Source organism: Bombus fervidus, chromosome 19 (genome assembly GCF_041682495.2).
Source record: "Bombus fervidus isolate BK054 chromosome 19, iyBomFerv1, whole genome shotgun sequence".
Lineage (NCBI taxonomy): Eukaryota > Metazoa > Arthropoda > Insecta > Hymenoptera > Apidae > Bombus > Bombus fervidus.
The window spans coordinates 2,892,602-2,907,983 of record NC_091535.2 but is presented as its reverse complement, the minus strand read 5'-3'; the positions used below and the strand labels follow the sequence as shown (position 1 = coordinate 2,907,983).

The window sequence follows — 15,382 nt, the reverse complement described above, 5'->3', positions numbered from 1 at the left end:
TGATTATTACACATGTATGGTATTCATAATAAACAATGAATTTCGGTTGTGGGGTGGATTAGGCAAAAGTACCGATACGTGTCGGTACGACATAGCCATACAATGTTATGTGTGTCGGTATTATATTTTTTTTTGGCATTACAATTTATAATTTGGATTTAAGTCGCTGTAGAGCGGTGCTTATATATGATATTATCTTTTTCTTCCTATCTCTGTCCTGAAAACCTGGTCGCAAAAACAGGGCAGTTCGGTAGACTGCTTTTGGTTTCGGTGGGTCTGTGGGACTTTGGGAAAGGGTGGGAGAGGGCGGACGGGGAGGGGGACCGCCGTCCGGTGCTAGTTGGTATTTGTTGTCGAGTGCCGCCACATATATATATTTAACGAACACAAAAAAATTTTTTTAAAGTAAAAAATAAATTGTAACAGATTTCTAAGACTATTTCATGGGCGTCTTGTCGCTGCAGTCTTCAAATGGCGGGAAAGATGCAGCTCGCAATTTTTGAGTGAAATAAAAAACCAAAAAAGGATTAAATTATTACATATTTTTCAACAACGGCAGAAAAAATGTGAAATTAAAAATTTTGGTGGGTTAAAAAAAAAGTTTTTTAAAAAAGAAATATAAACTTTACTACTATACTATACTACTATATACTATACAATTATTTACATAACAACATTGTACTATAACAATTATTTACATAAATTTTTTTCTGCCTTTGTTTAGTTCACCCAGAAGAGAAATATATAATAATTTAATCCTTTTTTGGATTTTTGTTTCACTCAAGAATTACAAACTGCATCTTTCCTGCCATTTGAAGACTGCAGCGATAAGACGCCCATGTATAAAGAGGCTCAGAAATCTGTTACAATTAATATTTTTACTTAAAAAAAAAATTCTCTTGTATTCCTTAAATACATATAAAACCATACCTCAAAATCCAATAACTTCATTTCTTTCTTTCTCTTCTAAAAAAAAATCACAAAAAACGCTGCTCTAGAACACTCTAATTCAGGACACCCTCTTCAGGATTATTAAAACAGGCAAACGAATCGCGTTATTCACAGGATACGGTTGATTACACAATCAAGCATGCATGAAGTATAGTTTTATTCGCAACATAATGCAGTCGTGGGTCGAATCATGAGGCAATCCTGCGCGAAATCACACTCTGCAAAGATTATGAACGTAGATCACATCGTCCTCCTTTCAGCAATCTTTCTTTTGCACTCTGAAATGAAACACTGACAATGAATTTTCCTCGCTTATCTTAACGTTTTCTCTATAGAAAAATACCACCAGAACATCTTTGTAGATAATGATTTACCGCTGGTCTCGTTCCTTATAGATCATTGACACCACCGATGGTAAAAAGAACGAAGAAGACGGAGCACTGGAAAGGTGCTGGCAATTCGCTTGCAAAAGGATAACAGAAAAACGATAAACACGATAAAACAAGACATACGAAGCGTTAATATCGATCCAGGAGAGAAGACAAACTAGAATCGCATCGTTTGGACCAGAGGCGGCTGGTTAGTGACAAACCTCAGCAAAGAGCAAACAAAGAGAAAAACAAAGAAAAAGAAAACACGGAATCACGGCTGACAGGATCGATTCGTTCGCGGAGTGAAGAAAATTGACAAGGAAATAAACAAATAAAAAAATTAATAAATAAAAACAATTATACCCGTGTACAAGATCGGTGCCCGTTCGACAGCAAACGAAACACACGAGTAGAATAGAAAAAGAAGAAGAAACAAAGACAAAAAAAAGTAGAAAAAAACACTAGAACCATAGAAGAGAATATAAACAAAAAAAAAAAAAAAATTAAATAAAATAAACAAAATATACAAAAAAAAATCAGGAAGAAAATGCGAATAGATAAATATATGCAAACGATATGTACCGATAGAAAAAAAAACCACGTAGCCTGTAGCCCCCCGGGCATAGTCAGCCCAGTCTTGCGAATCTAGAGAAAAGTTGCGCGAGGCTCGTCCGTGGACCGGTTGCTCGCGGCCAAACGCGGCCTCATTCTGCCCCGGGCCATCAGCAATGGTCACTTTTTAGGTTAGCTTGGAAGAGCGAGGAATTTGGACAGGATGACACCATCGAGTTGGTCTGTTTGTTCGTTCTCAACGTCTGTGGCACGCTTTTCGTACTTTTAATCCGTGGACAAAGCACGTTCACCTTGTACGACCATAACGGCCTTTTACTTTCCAGGACCTTGAAAGCCAAAGATGGCACCACGTCGTGATCCAAGGACGGTGCCGAAGGTTTGGGAGTTTTCCAAGCTTGATAGTACGGGTCTTCCTTGCAGGAAATTCGATCTTGTCGACCTTGACGAAACACGTCGCCATTTTGATCCGGTGACCTTGAGTTGTCCGCGTCGTGAAGTCTTTTCCACGATTGCTCGCAGATGGGTGAATATTCCGGAGACGTCACGCCGCTAGAGTAATTGGAACAATAATTCTCGTCGTAATTGAAGGCGTTGCTCTTCAGAGGTAGGCTAAGGTAGTCTTCAGTGGAGGAAGATTCGTTGGTCTTCTCTGCATCTTCTAGAAGGATCGAGTCGTCGTTTAGAAGCCTGAACAATCTTGAGTGAGTTTGAGTCCTCTGATACTTCCTCATGTTCCTCGACGAGGTGCATTCTGAATCTGTATCCACCTCAGAGATCATGCGACTCATGTCCGAAGTGACGCCACTGTCTTCATCGTCTGTCTCTTCTCGAGAATTCTGCACGCTCAACAGGTGCTTCGACTCTTTGCTTCCTTTCTCTTCAATACCCACCTCGTCTTTGCCTCTTTTCAATGTGTCACTGTTTCCTTCTGACTTGTCCACTCGTTTGATCTTCGAGTCTGTATTTTGGAACTTGTCAGAAGGCTCCTTGTTGTGTTGCGAAGATTCCTCTGCCAAGTTAAATTCAGAGACGATCACTTCAGGTTTCAGGATGTTTCTGTTGAAGTCCCGCGTCTCTGAACCAATGTCCTTCACTGTCGCAACGTGGGTGCAATTACTTTCTTTAGGCTCTCTGTTCACAGAATCATCGTTACTCTTCATATTCGCGCGTTCTTCTTGGCCCTTGCTCGTCCTGTCTTCTTCCTTTTTCACGCTCGTCTTTCTCCTAATCGTGAACTCTGTCTCCACAGTCTCCTCGCAATTGATTCTACCGAACCTAGTAGGAATCTTCCTCAAAGTAAAGTTCACATGGGGTACCACAGGATCTTCGTCCTCTTTCACTTTACTCTCCGTCGCTTCCTCCTGAATCCTTTCATTAGAATGATCCCTCGCCTTTTGTTTGCCGTCGAAGCTCTTCTTTTTAACTACAAAATCCACAGTAGTGTCATTCTTCACTACAAAATCCGCGGAAACCTCATTAGCCTTCTCCATCTGACTTTTACTATCTTGGACCTTCGACTTTCTGCCTTCTTCCTTGCCATAACCTCTCTCAGGCTTGATCGTGCTGTCTCCAACGATCACTGTGGTCACATCTTCGTTATTTTCAGATACAGAAAATTTAAATCTCAATGGCAGACTTACGCTGACTGTTGGCGCGTCAGTATCATCAGGAGGGTCGTCAATGGCTTCCAAAGGCGTCTCGTTCCAGTCTTTCACGCTTCTAGGCTCTCGGGGTCTGGGACTCTCGGAATCTGGACGCTCGACGTCCTCGTAAATCACGCTCAGTTGATGAGGAAACGTGCTGGTCTGCGTTTCCTCCACGTTCTCCTGCACTTGTTGCTCAACAGCTGCTCCAGAATCGATATTGTTCTTACAGGATGATTCAGAATTTTCTTCCTCGTTGCAAGATTCCTTGCTGGAACTATTTTTAGTCGAATTCCTTTCATCGTCCTTTTCTAACCTCCCATGAGCATTCAGACCCGTAGAATAAGCTAAATAAGAATCAGAGTCGTCGCTATCGGAAGAAGAATCATCAGAATCACTGCTGCCTTTAGACGATTCGATGATGGACTCGTTGTCAGATTGCGATTCCGTGTCAGTGGTGTCGCTGGAGTCACTCGTGTCGATGTAAGTATAGTTTGGAACGTTGACATTGAGACTCCCATTGGGGCAAGATTTTGTCTCTGGTCTGTTAGAATTCTTCACATCCTCGTCCAATTCTGACACGATTATCTCACCAGGAATCTCCTCTTCATCGGTGATATTCATCGCAGTAGTACAGTCACTGTCTTTGCTATTGTTGCTCGCAGTTCGTGACACGCTGTTCACCTTCTCCCATTGCAGAAGACCATTTGTACTATCATCGTTCTCCTTGGTAATTGTACTTTCCAGTGCTTTATTTCCTCCATTATTTTCCTGAATATTCTCTGCACTATCTGCAATATCTGTAATATTCGTTGAGTGAATTTTTGCTACTATCACATCACCACAGACTTGTTCACAACTGTTATTACAATTGTTATTGCTCTGTGGAGCAACTGGCACGATGTAAGGTGGATAAACACCAGAATATGCGTTTTTATTATTCATCGGATCATACTGTGGATAAGGTGGATAAAGTGGGTAATTTTGATTGTAAATAGGAAAGTATACGTAGGCAGTGTTATCAGGATGATAAGGGTAAGATTCGTTCGCGACACCAGGATATGGAAGAGGGTAGTAACCCCACCAACCACTGTCAGGGGTCCAAAATGGAGGCGGACAGGGAGAGAGGAAGACACCCTGCTGATTGCCCGGCACGTTATTCTCTGTTTGGCAGTGGTAATCTGCTTGACGATTTTCTTGCGTGGCTACAACAAACAGCACAATGCATTCAGACAAGAAGTTCAACTGTTCCTATTGAGGTGTGATGTGGTCTTGCGTTTCTCCCTTTTCTATTTTTGCTTCTCTGCTTTTATCCCTTCTTTTCACCCGCACACTTCCCTTTCTCTTACATTACACGCGATATTCTTTCTTTTTCATATTAGGCGATGGAAGAACAAGCGATAGACATTTATTTCATGTTCTGTTTAAGCTTCAGGCTCATTTCAAATTCACAATCTCGTTATTATAAATATCATAGAATATTGTTATTTCTGATAAGAAGAAACGACTTGGCAGCTGAAAAAACATTTCCAACTAAAGGCCACAGAAAAATTCCAAAGATAAAAGATTAGATAAGAAATGCAGCTCTTTGAATACACAAGATGTTTGGCGAATTAATTATCAAAGAAGCAGTGAAGAATATATTTTATTGGCAGAACAATTGTTTTTAAAGAACATCTGTGTGTATTTAAATTCCACTAATTTTTATTTTTTCTAGACAAAAATGTTCTATGCTAATATGTAGAATATTGAGTTGGCAACTAAGTAATTGCGGACTTTGTCAATGCCATCTAGTGACAAAATCCGCAATCACTTAGTTGCTAACCCAATATTACAGAAAACGAAATAAATGTCTACCGCAAACGATCCTCCGTTGGCTGTGAAAAATCGACGGACAAGCGAGATGCCACGAGATGCCACGATTTTTACGGCGAGGATAAGCAACGAATGTAGTCGCGAACGGCTACGAAAGAATGAGAGAGAGAGAGAAAGAGAGAGAGAGAGAGAAAAAAAACGAGACGTGTGATCCTGTGTTCAAAGGAAACGATCGAAAATTGTTGAACGCAAAACCAGCTCGTCGATGATCTTCGACGGGACACAAGCGATCATTACGTTCGAGTAGGAAGAACATGCTCGTACGATATCCTGGACAGATGGATCGTAAGTGTCCAAAATAATCGTAGTACGGTTTTACATGCAAATCGATCACTTGCAATCGTATTAAAATCCCAGCGATAATTAAACACGTGTGAAATCAATTAATAAGAACATGCAACATTCCCGGTTAAATTACCCAAAGTCCATTTCGTAGCTTGCCATACTTTCTCGTGTATTCATTTCTAAACGAGGAACGGCTATTTCAACGTTGACGAATCGACACGCTTGTTACGACGATGATCGAACGATTTTACAAGCGACATAATAGTTTACCACGATACTACTCGATCGATATATATATCGATATATATATCGATATGGAAATAGACGAATAATTCACCTACCATGCACTGTATATGTACAATGTATCGAGTGACTGGTGTTTTAAAAGACCATCTCAACAGCAATCATAAGTTTTCATTCGACGAAAAAAAAGTTCGTTATATTGATCGTTGCTCGATGATCGGTGTGTCAATCGTTAAAATACACAGGAACGTCCAGAATGGGCATTGCGTGACAATTTTGCTAATGTAACTTCTGTTGCAACGAGTTTGTCGGGAGAGAAAAGAAATTATTTGAACGAAATTTGAGTGGAACGGGGTGAGGGCATAATCGAGCTGAACGATACCAAGGAATTTTCGTTATTCCTGTGAACACAGGATTCGGGAATGTTCCAGCGACGGCACGCAATCGTTACTTCAAGTTTTAATCATCCATTAGAATAGTAAAGACGCTTGTCATTGAACATTAATGTACAAGGGTCAATAGAAGCTTGTTGCGATTATTAATTCATCATGGACGAGTAGCGTGTTCCTGCATGAATTATGAACATGTTGTACGCGTTTCCTTTCTTCTTCTTTTCATTCAGAAGGATGACGGATTTTTTACGCTTGTTGGTCTCGACGATAAATTTTCGCCCATCGACACTCACCGACGCTCTCCGGCGCTGTCATCGCTTGTAATATCCTGAACGATCTGGAGGGAATCGCGCTGCCCATGTATTTCTTTGGCTCTGGAACCTGTTGCTCGCTTGGTGGTAAGTTCGCTTGCGTTTCTTCTGCAAATATTATATTTATTATATACATTTTCTAGGATTATTGAAAAGTTAATCTTGCTTCAATGTAATCAGAGAAAAGTGACTAACAAGTTTACTTACCAAACGTCTTTGAATTCCTGTCCTGCTTCTTGTTTATGGCAGATGGTGGCCGTGGTGCTGCAACGTACAATTTTACAATGTATTCCATCTTTCTTATAATTTTATAAGTAGAATCTTTTATAAGTAGAATTTTGTTGTACTATCAGTACATTTGTTACGTACACATGATATGTATTTTACAGATACTAATAGTACAGAGTTGTACCTTTATAGTCGATGGATTCCATGGAAAAGTGGTAAAAGTATACGCTTTTTAAAAACAAGGTGGACACATGTGAAACGATATATATATATATAAAATTGATAGTTATCTATAGAATTTTGTTAGAAATTTCCAAGCTTCCATAACGTTATAGTAATAATGTTTAGAAGGATACAAAATTTCTTACTGACATTTCATTTTATCTACAATTTTGTCAGAGTCATATTTTAACTATTTGTACCACTTTCTCTCTCAGCCTGTCGATCGATTAAAATGTAAAAAACTTACTCGTGTTCACAGCAGGAGCATCACCGGACTCTGTCATAGTTTGTAGGAAGCGGAAAGCTCGAGAGGGTATAGCACCACCACGATATCTCGGATCTTCCTCGTGATGAAGAGAAGATTCGTTGTCGACTATAAAAAGAAGAACACGTAGCAATAACAGAATAATTAAACGATATAAAAAAAAACTGATCATTCTGATAAGATACAATCTTTACTTTGTTCCTTGAATTTATTCATCAAAATCCTATCGTCCTCTGACAATTGAAGTTTACGCATCTGTTCAGTGTCCATGTCGTTCGTTGAATCCGTGTCTGTGATCTTCTGAAGAACTCTGAACGATCGAGATTGAACTGGACCAGAATCCGATTGCTGAACTTGCACAGGTATAATACGTTGCGCCATCCTAATAGTAATAATACAATAATTAATTCAAATTTATATTTTGACTAAGATATAAATCTATATTAGATTGTTACTAGATTATGAATTTTTATAAATTCTTACTATATTATTCAATTTTCATAACATTTCTTCTACTTACAAGCCTACTTATGAGATAATTGTCATACTTCTGAAAATAAACTTACACTTTCTGGTTCTGATTCTCAGCATTAGACGCGTTATTCCTAAGAATCGGTTGCGAGTACGAGATATTCGAAGTAGCTACACCAGCAGGCTTCTTATCACTTCCCTCGATCATAATTGGTATAATGTACGCGCCACCCGTCGATTGTTGAGGCACCTGATTCTGAATCTGATTCTGAACTTGATTCTGCATCTGATTCTGAACTTGATTCTGAACTTGATTCTGCACCTGGTTCTGAACCTGATTCTGAACCGGCTGTCCCCAGCGCTGCTGATGATGCGGACTCGCTTGCTTGAATTGATGGTGACCAGGCTCTGGTTTTACGTCGAACACAGATGGCCTATCCTCGATCTGGACACAAACGATTATTGTATATTAATATACTATTATAGTTTCCATACTTCATTTTACAATTCTTTCTCCTCTAATTATTCTTTAAACTGAAATTTTTAAGCAATTAGAGGGTCAAAAGGTCTGTTGCAACAAGGATGCAGCTCCACTTTCTAATAATTTGAATAAACCAACAGAAACCAATTGAAAATCGAATCGTCTTGAAAATGTGTGAAATAAATTCACGGTCAACTAATATTCATAATAATAAATTTTTGTACTTTCGAATATGAAACCTACGCCTCTCTTTTTCTTCCAATAAATCTGACTTAAATAATGGAGCTGCCTCTTTGTTACTGCCTGTTCTTCTATTCTATTTTTCTATTCTAACAACTCTTTTACATGCATTTCGCAAATGAAATAACAGAAATAATTTTGTAGGTAACTCAAACGTTAAATCTTTAGCCACTAAGAAATAGTACAGCCCAACTATAGATCTGATCCACTGATCGTTGAATTTATCAAACGAATGGGTTGACGTGAGTTACAGTAGTCAGCAAGATCGTGAAACTGCTTTCGAACATCTGCCTCGCATGATAATAAACACTTACGCGAATTGGTATCATGCGTTCTTGCGTCTGCGTTGGATGAACCTGTTGCGTTGCAGAAGGACTAGAGAACGGGCGTTTCTGTTGCTGATTGAATTGCTGAGGCTGTTGGTATTGATATTGTTGCGGTTGCTGAATTTGCGAGGGTCTCTGTTGTGTTGGTTGAAGCGGCTGAGACTGTGGCCTCTGTTGAATCGATTGCTGTCTTTGTTGAGTTTGTTGCCATTGTGGTGATTGTTGCTGTGTTTGCTGAATAGAAGGCGTGTAAACCGGTGGTGACGTTGGACTATCCGGCGAAGACGATGACGTGCTCTGCTGTTTGTTTACGCTCGAACGTTTCGCCCACTCTGGTAATTCCTCCTGTGGCTTGTTCTTATTCTGCAGCCACGGAGTTGGCGCCTTTGTCAAAGTCACTTGAGTCGGAGTACTCGGACTCTCGGGTGTGTTCGGCTGAACTGCGATCGTGGGAATTACTTTGGTCTCTACTTTGGTCACGTGCTTCGGTGATTCTGGTTGCTTCTCTGGAGCTGAAATGATAGAATTATGGCATTCAATTTTTTCCATTGTCCGGATACTTTACATTTTGGCTCAATGATAATGGAATGGTATGCGGTACAAAAGTCAACAGAAGATTTGAATCTGGAGAGACATATATTGCTGTGCCTTGGAATACCAACGTTGTTTTGGTTTGCTACGTTCAATGGTAAACGAACTCCGGACAAAATATTATCGACGTTATTTGTAATCGTAAACCGGAGTTCGAACTTTTTACCACCGGTCGATACAAATAGACGAACGTGCTCTCTAGGACAGTCAGTATAGCGAGGCATACAGTGGCTGACGAAAGTATTCCAACGCTTACACTTACAAATTTCAATTAATAAAATGAGGTGTACTAAACTAATTTGTTAAAACAATTTGGTATCTATAGTGGTGGGAAAGTGTCAAGGTTAGATCAGTAAAATTTGAAAACGATTCAATAATATAGACAGGAGCTATGATACTTTTATTAGAAACATTCATGATGAGTGTCTCAGAAAAGTATTCGAACGTTGTAACATTGTTGATAGTTTTTCATCTTCCTTTGCAAATGCAAACATCATTGCTAAATGAAAATATTCGTACGTTCACTTGATGTTAGGATATCGTTTCAGTAACAGTAACGCAAAAGTGTGCACAATAGTATTTAAAATGAATACCAGAAAGTGTGAAACAAAAAAGTGTGAAAGAGAAACAATATCCGATTACATGAGGACGGCAAATCATATAACGAGATTACCAGAATTGTGAACAGAAGCAAGTCCACGATACATTATATCATAAAAAAGTAAAAGAACGAGGGAACGCTTGTAAACAAAGGTCGATCAGGTCGACCAAAGAAATTGACTGGAAGAGAGGAGAAAGTTATCATTCGCGAATTAAAAAAAATCCTACTTCATCCGCTCCTCGACTCGCAAGTATGGTAACTGACATGTTTCATAAAGAAGTTCACCCGGAATTATGTCGACTGATCTTACGAAATAATGATTTTCATGGCAGAGCCATATATTAATGAGGTAAATCATAAAAAAAAAGATTGACTTTTCCAAAAACCTATATTAATAAAGATAATTCTTTTTGGGACAAAGTCATCTTTTCGGACGAGTCAGTTTAACATTTTTGGCTCAGAAGGTCAAAATTATGTGTGGAGAAAACCAAATACGAAATTGGACATTCGACATTTACATGAAACAGTGAAACACGGAGGTAGATCGGTCATGGTGGGGGGTGCATGGCTGCCAGTGGCACCAGAAATTTGATATTTATTCATGGAATACTTGATAAATATAAGTATTTAAATATTTTAAAAAATAATCTTAAAGGGAGTGCCAGTAAATTAGAATTATTGGAAGATTTCCACTTCCAATAAGATAATGATCCTAAGCATACTGTTAGAATTGTGAAAGAATGGATTGTATATAGCATACCATACACGCTAATTACTCTTATTGAAAATTTATGGGCTAAAATCGGGAAAAGATTAAATAAATTTCAGATAATCTCAAAGCAAATATTGAAAGATAAAATTATAAAAATATGGAACTCCGTTGAGTGTAGTTTTACAAAATCATTCGTTTACAGTATGGAACGTCGATTGAGACACACTATTGCTGCTAAAGGTGGTCCAACAAAATATTAATTTTAAACAATTGAATTAATATATGTAGCGTTCAAGTACTTTTGTCAGTCACTTACAATGCGTATTTCTAATAAATATATCAGCCTACCTACGTTGTTGAATCCCTTTCAAATTCTACTGACATAACCTTAAAACTTCCATCTTCCTACTGACATCTGTTTGTCTAAGCAAATTACTTTAATGTACATTATTTCTGCCATTCAAGTTTGCATATGTAAGCGTTCGAATACTTTCCTGAGCCACTGTATCTGCGAGCTTTAATTATTAGAAAGTTCTGTAGTGATCCAGAAACATAATAGAAGAAGACTTGACTTCTTGCAAATAGATTTAAAATTGTGGAGAAATTTAGACTTCGCAATTAGTATGCACAATTTCTAAAAAATCTATTAAGAAATGTTTACCAGGTGGACATAAATGGATTTTAAGAGATTTTTTTTTAATAAACTGCTTTCATCCAATCTACATGACTGAGTGAAGACAACATCATCAGTATTCTGTTCGAGGTCAATTGTTTAGCGACTATTATTATAATTATTATTATACCTGAAAGTATTTAACTTGTTTTCTAAAAGATCTACTTTTTCTTCATCATTTTCTCAACTACACTCTTATATTTTTATCATCAAGTATACTTACTAGTAGGTTGAATCTTATTGGTAGGTGGTGTAGATGGAGTTCTATTGACAGAAGGTTGAACCGGAACATTGGTCGGAAAGACGGGGATCGCTACTTGAGGCTGAACAAACAGATTAGCCCCGGTGTTTTGTGTTGGTGTCGGCTTCGGTTCAAGGGCCGATTTTGGCGGACCCTCGATTCCCTCGTCGTTCGCATTTTTCGCCACTCTGCGTGCCATTCGTGGGCTTCGAATTTGAGAAAGGTCCAATTTTCCACCCATTCCCGGGGTATACGTGAATGGTTTCTTATCCTTGGTCAGCATTGCGTTCTGAATGGCCGCTGGTGGTTCGTAAACATCGTTGTTAGCCATCTGCGGCCTCCTTGTCACCGGTGCCTACGATTCAACGTCTCCCTTAGCATCTTTATGATGGTGAAGTCAATTAGACGTTAGGTGAGGTTAATTACACAGTCGCATTAAGTGACATTAAAGTAGAAGCCTCGCGTTTTGGCAAGTGGTAAATTTTTCAAATTTTTCACCTTCAAAAATAAGAATACAGTCAGAATAGTATATTAAGTTGATTTTTAATGTATCAAATTTGTCAATTGCAGAGTTGAAGATGTTATACTTCATACAAGACTATTCTTTTCATTTTGTTATATGCTTAAATTATTTTTAAATATACTGGAACAAAGAACTCTACATGTAGAAAACAAGCAGTGAAAGAGAATACACGTGGAACAAAGAGAAGATACAACAGCCTTGAGATCTCTTTAATTTTGGACCAACTATAATTCCTCATGAAACATCTTTTATCTTAAATCTACGCTTTCATCGCGACCTCACATTCTTTCCATAAATTCTCATATATATATATATATGTATATGCCCTCGTTTGCTTCAAGCTGTACGCTTCAACTTGACCCAAGAAATCCTTTCATCTGAACACTCACCATTCTTAGTTACCCAACTGAATAAACTGAAACACAAGCAGAAGGAGAAACACTCTGACACTAAAAGGAATTCTTGTTCAAACAATATTACGAACGATTCACAAATAAAATATTACACTTGAAGTTGAACAATTGGTCTAATCAACGCACATAATATTTTCCTTTTTGTCCTTCCTTTCGTTTGGTTCAGTTAAAGCTTCCTACGTCATGCCACTAAAATCCACGAGAATCGCTCGCAACGAGCGACAAACGCCGACTGAATACGATCTTCCACTTACCTCGATGGTGTTGATCCTCATGGCCGGCACCTGACCAGGCACTGGAGGTGGTGGTGGCGGTGGAGGAGGCACGGGACAAAGTCCTGCAACGATTAGCGATTTAGTGGAATGCTAACGAGTGGCCAGCTATGCGGGACGTGTGCGCATCGTTTTCGCTGCACTTTCACACGTTCTCTATATCCCTCACCGGAAACCCCGTGGCCGACTCTGCTCGTCAGATTTACCACCGTCATAACCTCTGCTTCGTCTCCCAAGAATTCCAGCAATTTGCAGTTTATAGCGGTATTAAAGGTAATTTGTAAAAGTATTGACAAAATTGTTTATATGATAGAAGTAAAAAAAGAAATTAGACAGATTTACCAGCTAACGTTTATAGTTTATAGTGATATAAAACATGGTTATTGTTTACCATCATGGAAGTTGACAGGTTGACCGCGACGGTGGTCATCAATGACACAGGTTATGAAATTTTTTATTGGGCTGGCAACTAAGTGATTGCGGATTTTATCATTAGGTGGTAATGACAAAATCTGCAATCACTTAGTTGCTAACCTAATGGGACGATCGAAGTAAGATAAATTTCATGAATTAACAAAATTTCAACGTGCGAATGACTTAGATAACATAGATACATAACATAATAACATAGATAATTCTTCTCTTCTTTCTTTCCAAAGTCAGTATAAAAAGTGCACAAATGTAATGTAATATTTCACAAGAATAAAATGTTGTAGTGTAGCGTATTTCAATCTGTGGCGACTGCAGCGGCAAAATATATAAAATTTGCGTAGCGGTCGACGTGTTAGATATTGGAGAGATTTATTATCGTTGTAACCTCATCTTTGAACTCATCTCTCAGGAATTCGACGAGTTTACAGTTTACAGTGGTATTAAAACGGAAGATACACAGTATTGATAAAATTGTTTATACCACGGAAGTTAAGAAAAATTAATGTTACTTAAGAAAACAGTTACCATTCGCGAGAAATTATTTTTCTATATTTTACAGTTAAATCTGCAAGTGCGAACGAACGAAAGTCTGTTTACAGCGGGAAGTTTGGAATGTAACCTTATATGGGATTAAGTTTCGCCGTGAGCAATGTGTGAATCGTAAAATCGTAATACGATGATCGCCAGTAAACGGTAAATTCAATCTTTTGTTGAACTTTCGATTCGTAGTCGGCCCTCCTGTGCAAGTGGGTTCGCTGTGAATCTCCAAGATATTGTGGGTTCATTTGGAATTTGTGTATTTAGAGACGTTTTGTGTACACACGGAGGGAAGCTGCCGGCTGTTTCTCCTGTTTCCAGAGATACGGAAATCTCGTGTAACTTGCGTGATGCCAAAGTAAACGCTGTTTCTGTGTTGCATAAGAATTTTTTTCAAAGGAAATACTTTTTTAGACATTTAAAAAATTGAAAATATTGACGATATTTGGAAAAAATTGTATATATATATATGTATGTTTTTTAACTGATTTTTATAGGAATTCATATTGGACAAGGAATCTGTAATATTATTTTATCGATGGAGTGTCAGAAATGTTTGTAAACGTTGAAACGACGAATCTAACTAACTGCATAGCTCGTACTTTCCGTTTGCTGGTTATCATGAGACAGCAGTTATTATTTGCATACGTCGCATATCTTCGTTGCTACATTTTACGAGCAACCAAGCCCGCGAATTATTTTGCTTGAACGTGGATATACGTACCTGTCACTAGGCCGTCTGAATTCCTGAAACGAGAAAGATTTGATCACTTAGGAGGATACAGTCGTCGAAGTATTAACCCTTTGCAGCTTGATAATATTTTATCTCATATAAACAATTTATTTTATGAAACAAATTCTATATACGTATTTTATATAAATTCTTCAATAAAATATTCCTGTATAATTGCAAAGGATTAACGAGATAAAAAATGTTATGAATTTAAAATTCCTATTTTACTCTTAAATTAACGTACAATATTAAATTATTTCTTAACGATTATAAATTCTACAAATTTCATAGTTATTTCAAAAAATATGTCGATTTGTCCAAGAATCACTCGATATCCATCCACGTAAACATAATTTTATTCTTTGAAACAAAATCATTGTGTTAGGTACATGAGGTTCTGAAAACCGATAATAATATTGGGTTGGCAACTAAGTGATTGGCGCTAGTGCCTAATGACAGAATCCATAATCACTTAGTTGCCAACCCAATAATACTGAAATTTCATGAAATTTCTAAAGCTGACAGAAACATCTATTCATCGATTCGTCATGTACAGTAATGACAGGCCATAAACCTAACCACCATATCAAGACATCGAAGGCAATTTTGTTCTAGTCAAGGCTTATACAAAATGGCTGCTCAGTTTATTGCAAACTCACTAAGGTTATATGTCTGAACGATAGAATTGTGATAATATATAGAAATAAATAGATATGACATGCGTGTTGATAAAGCAATGATTAGATATATGTATATATGTTGATTGTACGTGGAATG

General features: G+C 38.0%; 1 protein-coding gene and 1 long non-coding RNA gene across 4 annotated transcripts in view; one reads left to right on the top strand and one right to left on the bottom strand.

Moving 5' to 3' along the window:
• Nucleotides 1-15,382, bottom strand: part of LOC139996803 (uncharacterized) — a 28,158-nt gene that overhangs the window by 1,561 nt on the left and 11,215 nt on the right. The window contains exons 2-11 of one of the 3 annotated variants that reach the window (XM_072021306.1): nt 14,597-14,619; nt 12,886-12,968; nt 11,678-12,050; nt 8,866-9,389; nt 7,926-8,275; nt 7,554-7,741; nt 7,342-7,467; nt 6,852-6,908; nt 6,627-6,752; nt 2,186-4,743 (exon numbers count right to left, since the gene is read on the bottom strand). In XM_072021306.1, coding sequence (XP_071877407.1) covers nt 2,186-4,743; nt 6,627-6,752; nt 6,852-6,908; nt 7,342-7,467; nt 7,554-7,741; nt 7,926-8,275; nt 8,866-9,389; nt 11,678-12,050; nt 12,886-12,968; nt 14,597-14,619 — 4,408 coding nt within the window. Of the gene's footprint in view, nt 1-2,185; nt 4,744-6,626; nt 6,753-6,851; nt 6,909-7,341; nt 7,468-7,553; nt 7,742-7,925; nt 8,276-8,865; nt 9,390-11,677; nt 12,051-12,607; nt 12,751-12,885; nt 12,969-13,072; nt 13,217-14,596; nt 14,620-15,382 lie in introns of those variants that run through there. The other 2 variants (XM_072021307.1, XM_072021308.1) reach the window with 2 other exon arrangements.
• LOC139996836 (uncharacterized) lies at nt 6,840-7,940 on the top strand. Its single transcript, XR_011802393.1, has 2 exons — nt 6,840-6,930; nt 7,034-7,940. It is a non-coding gene; the product is annotated as an uncharacterized lncRNA (long non-coding RNA).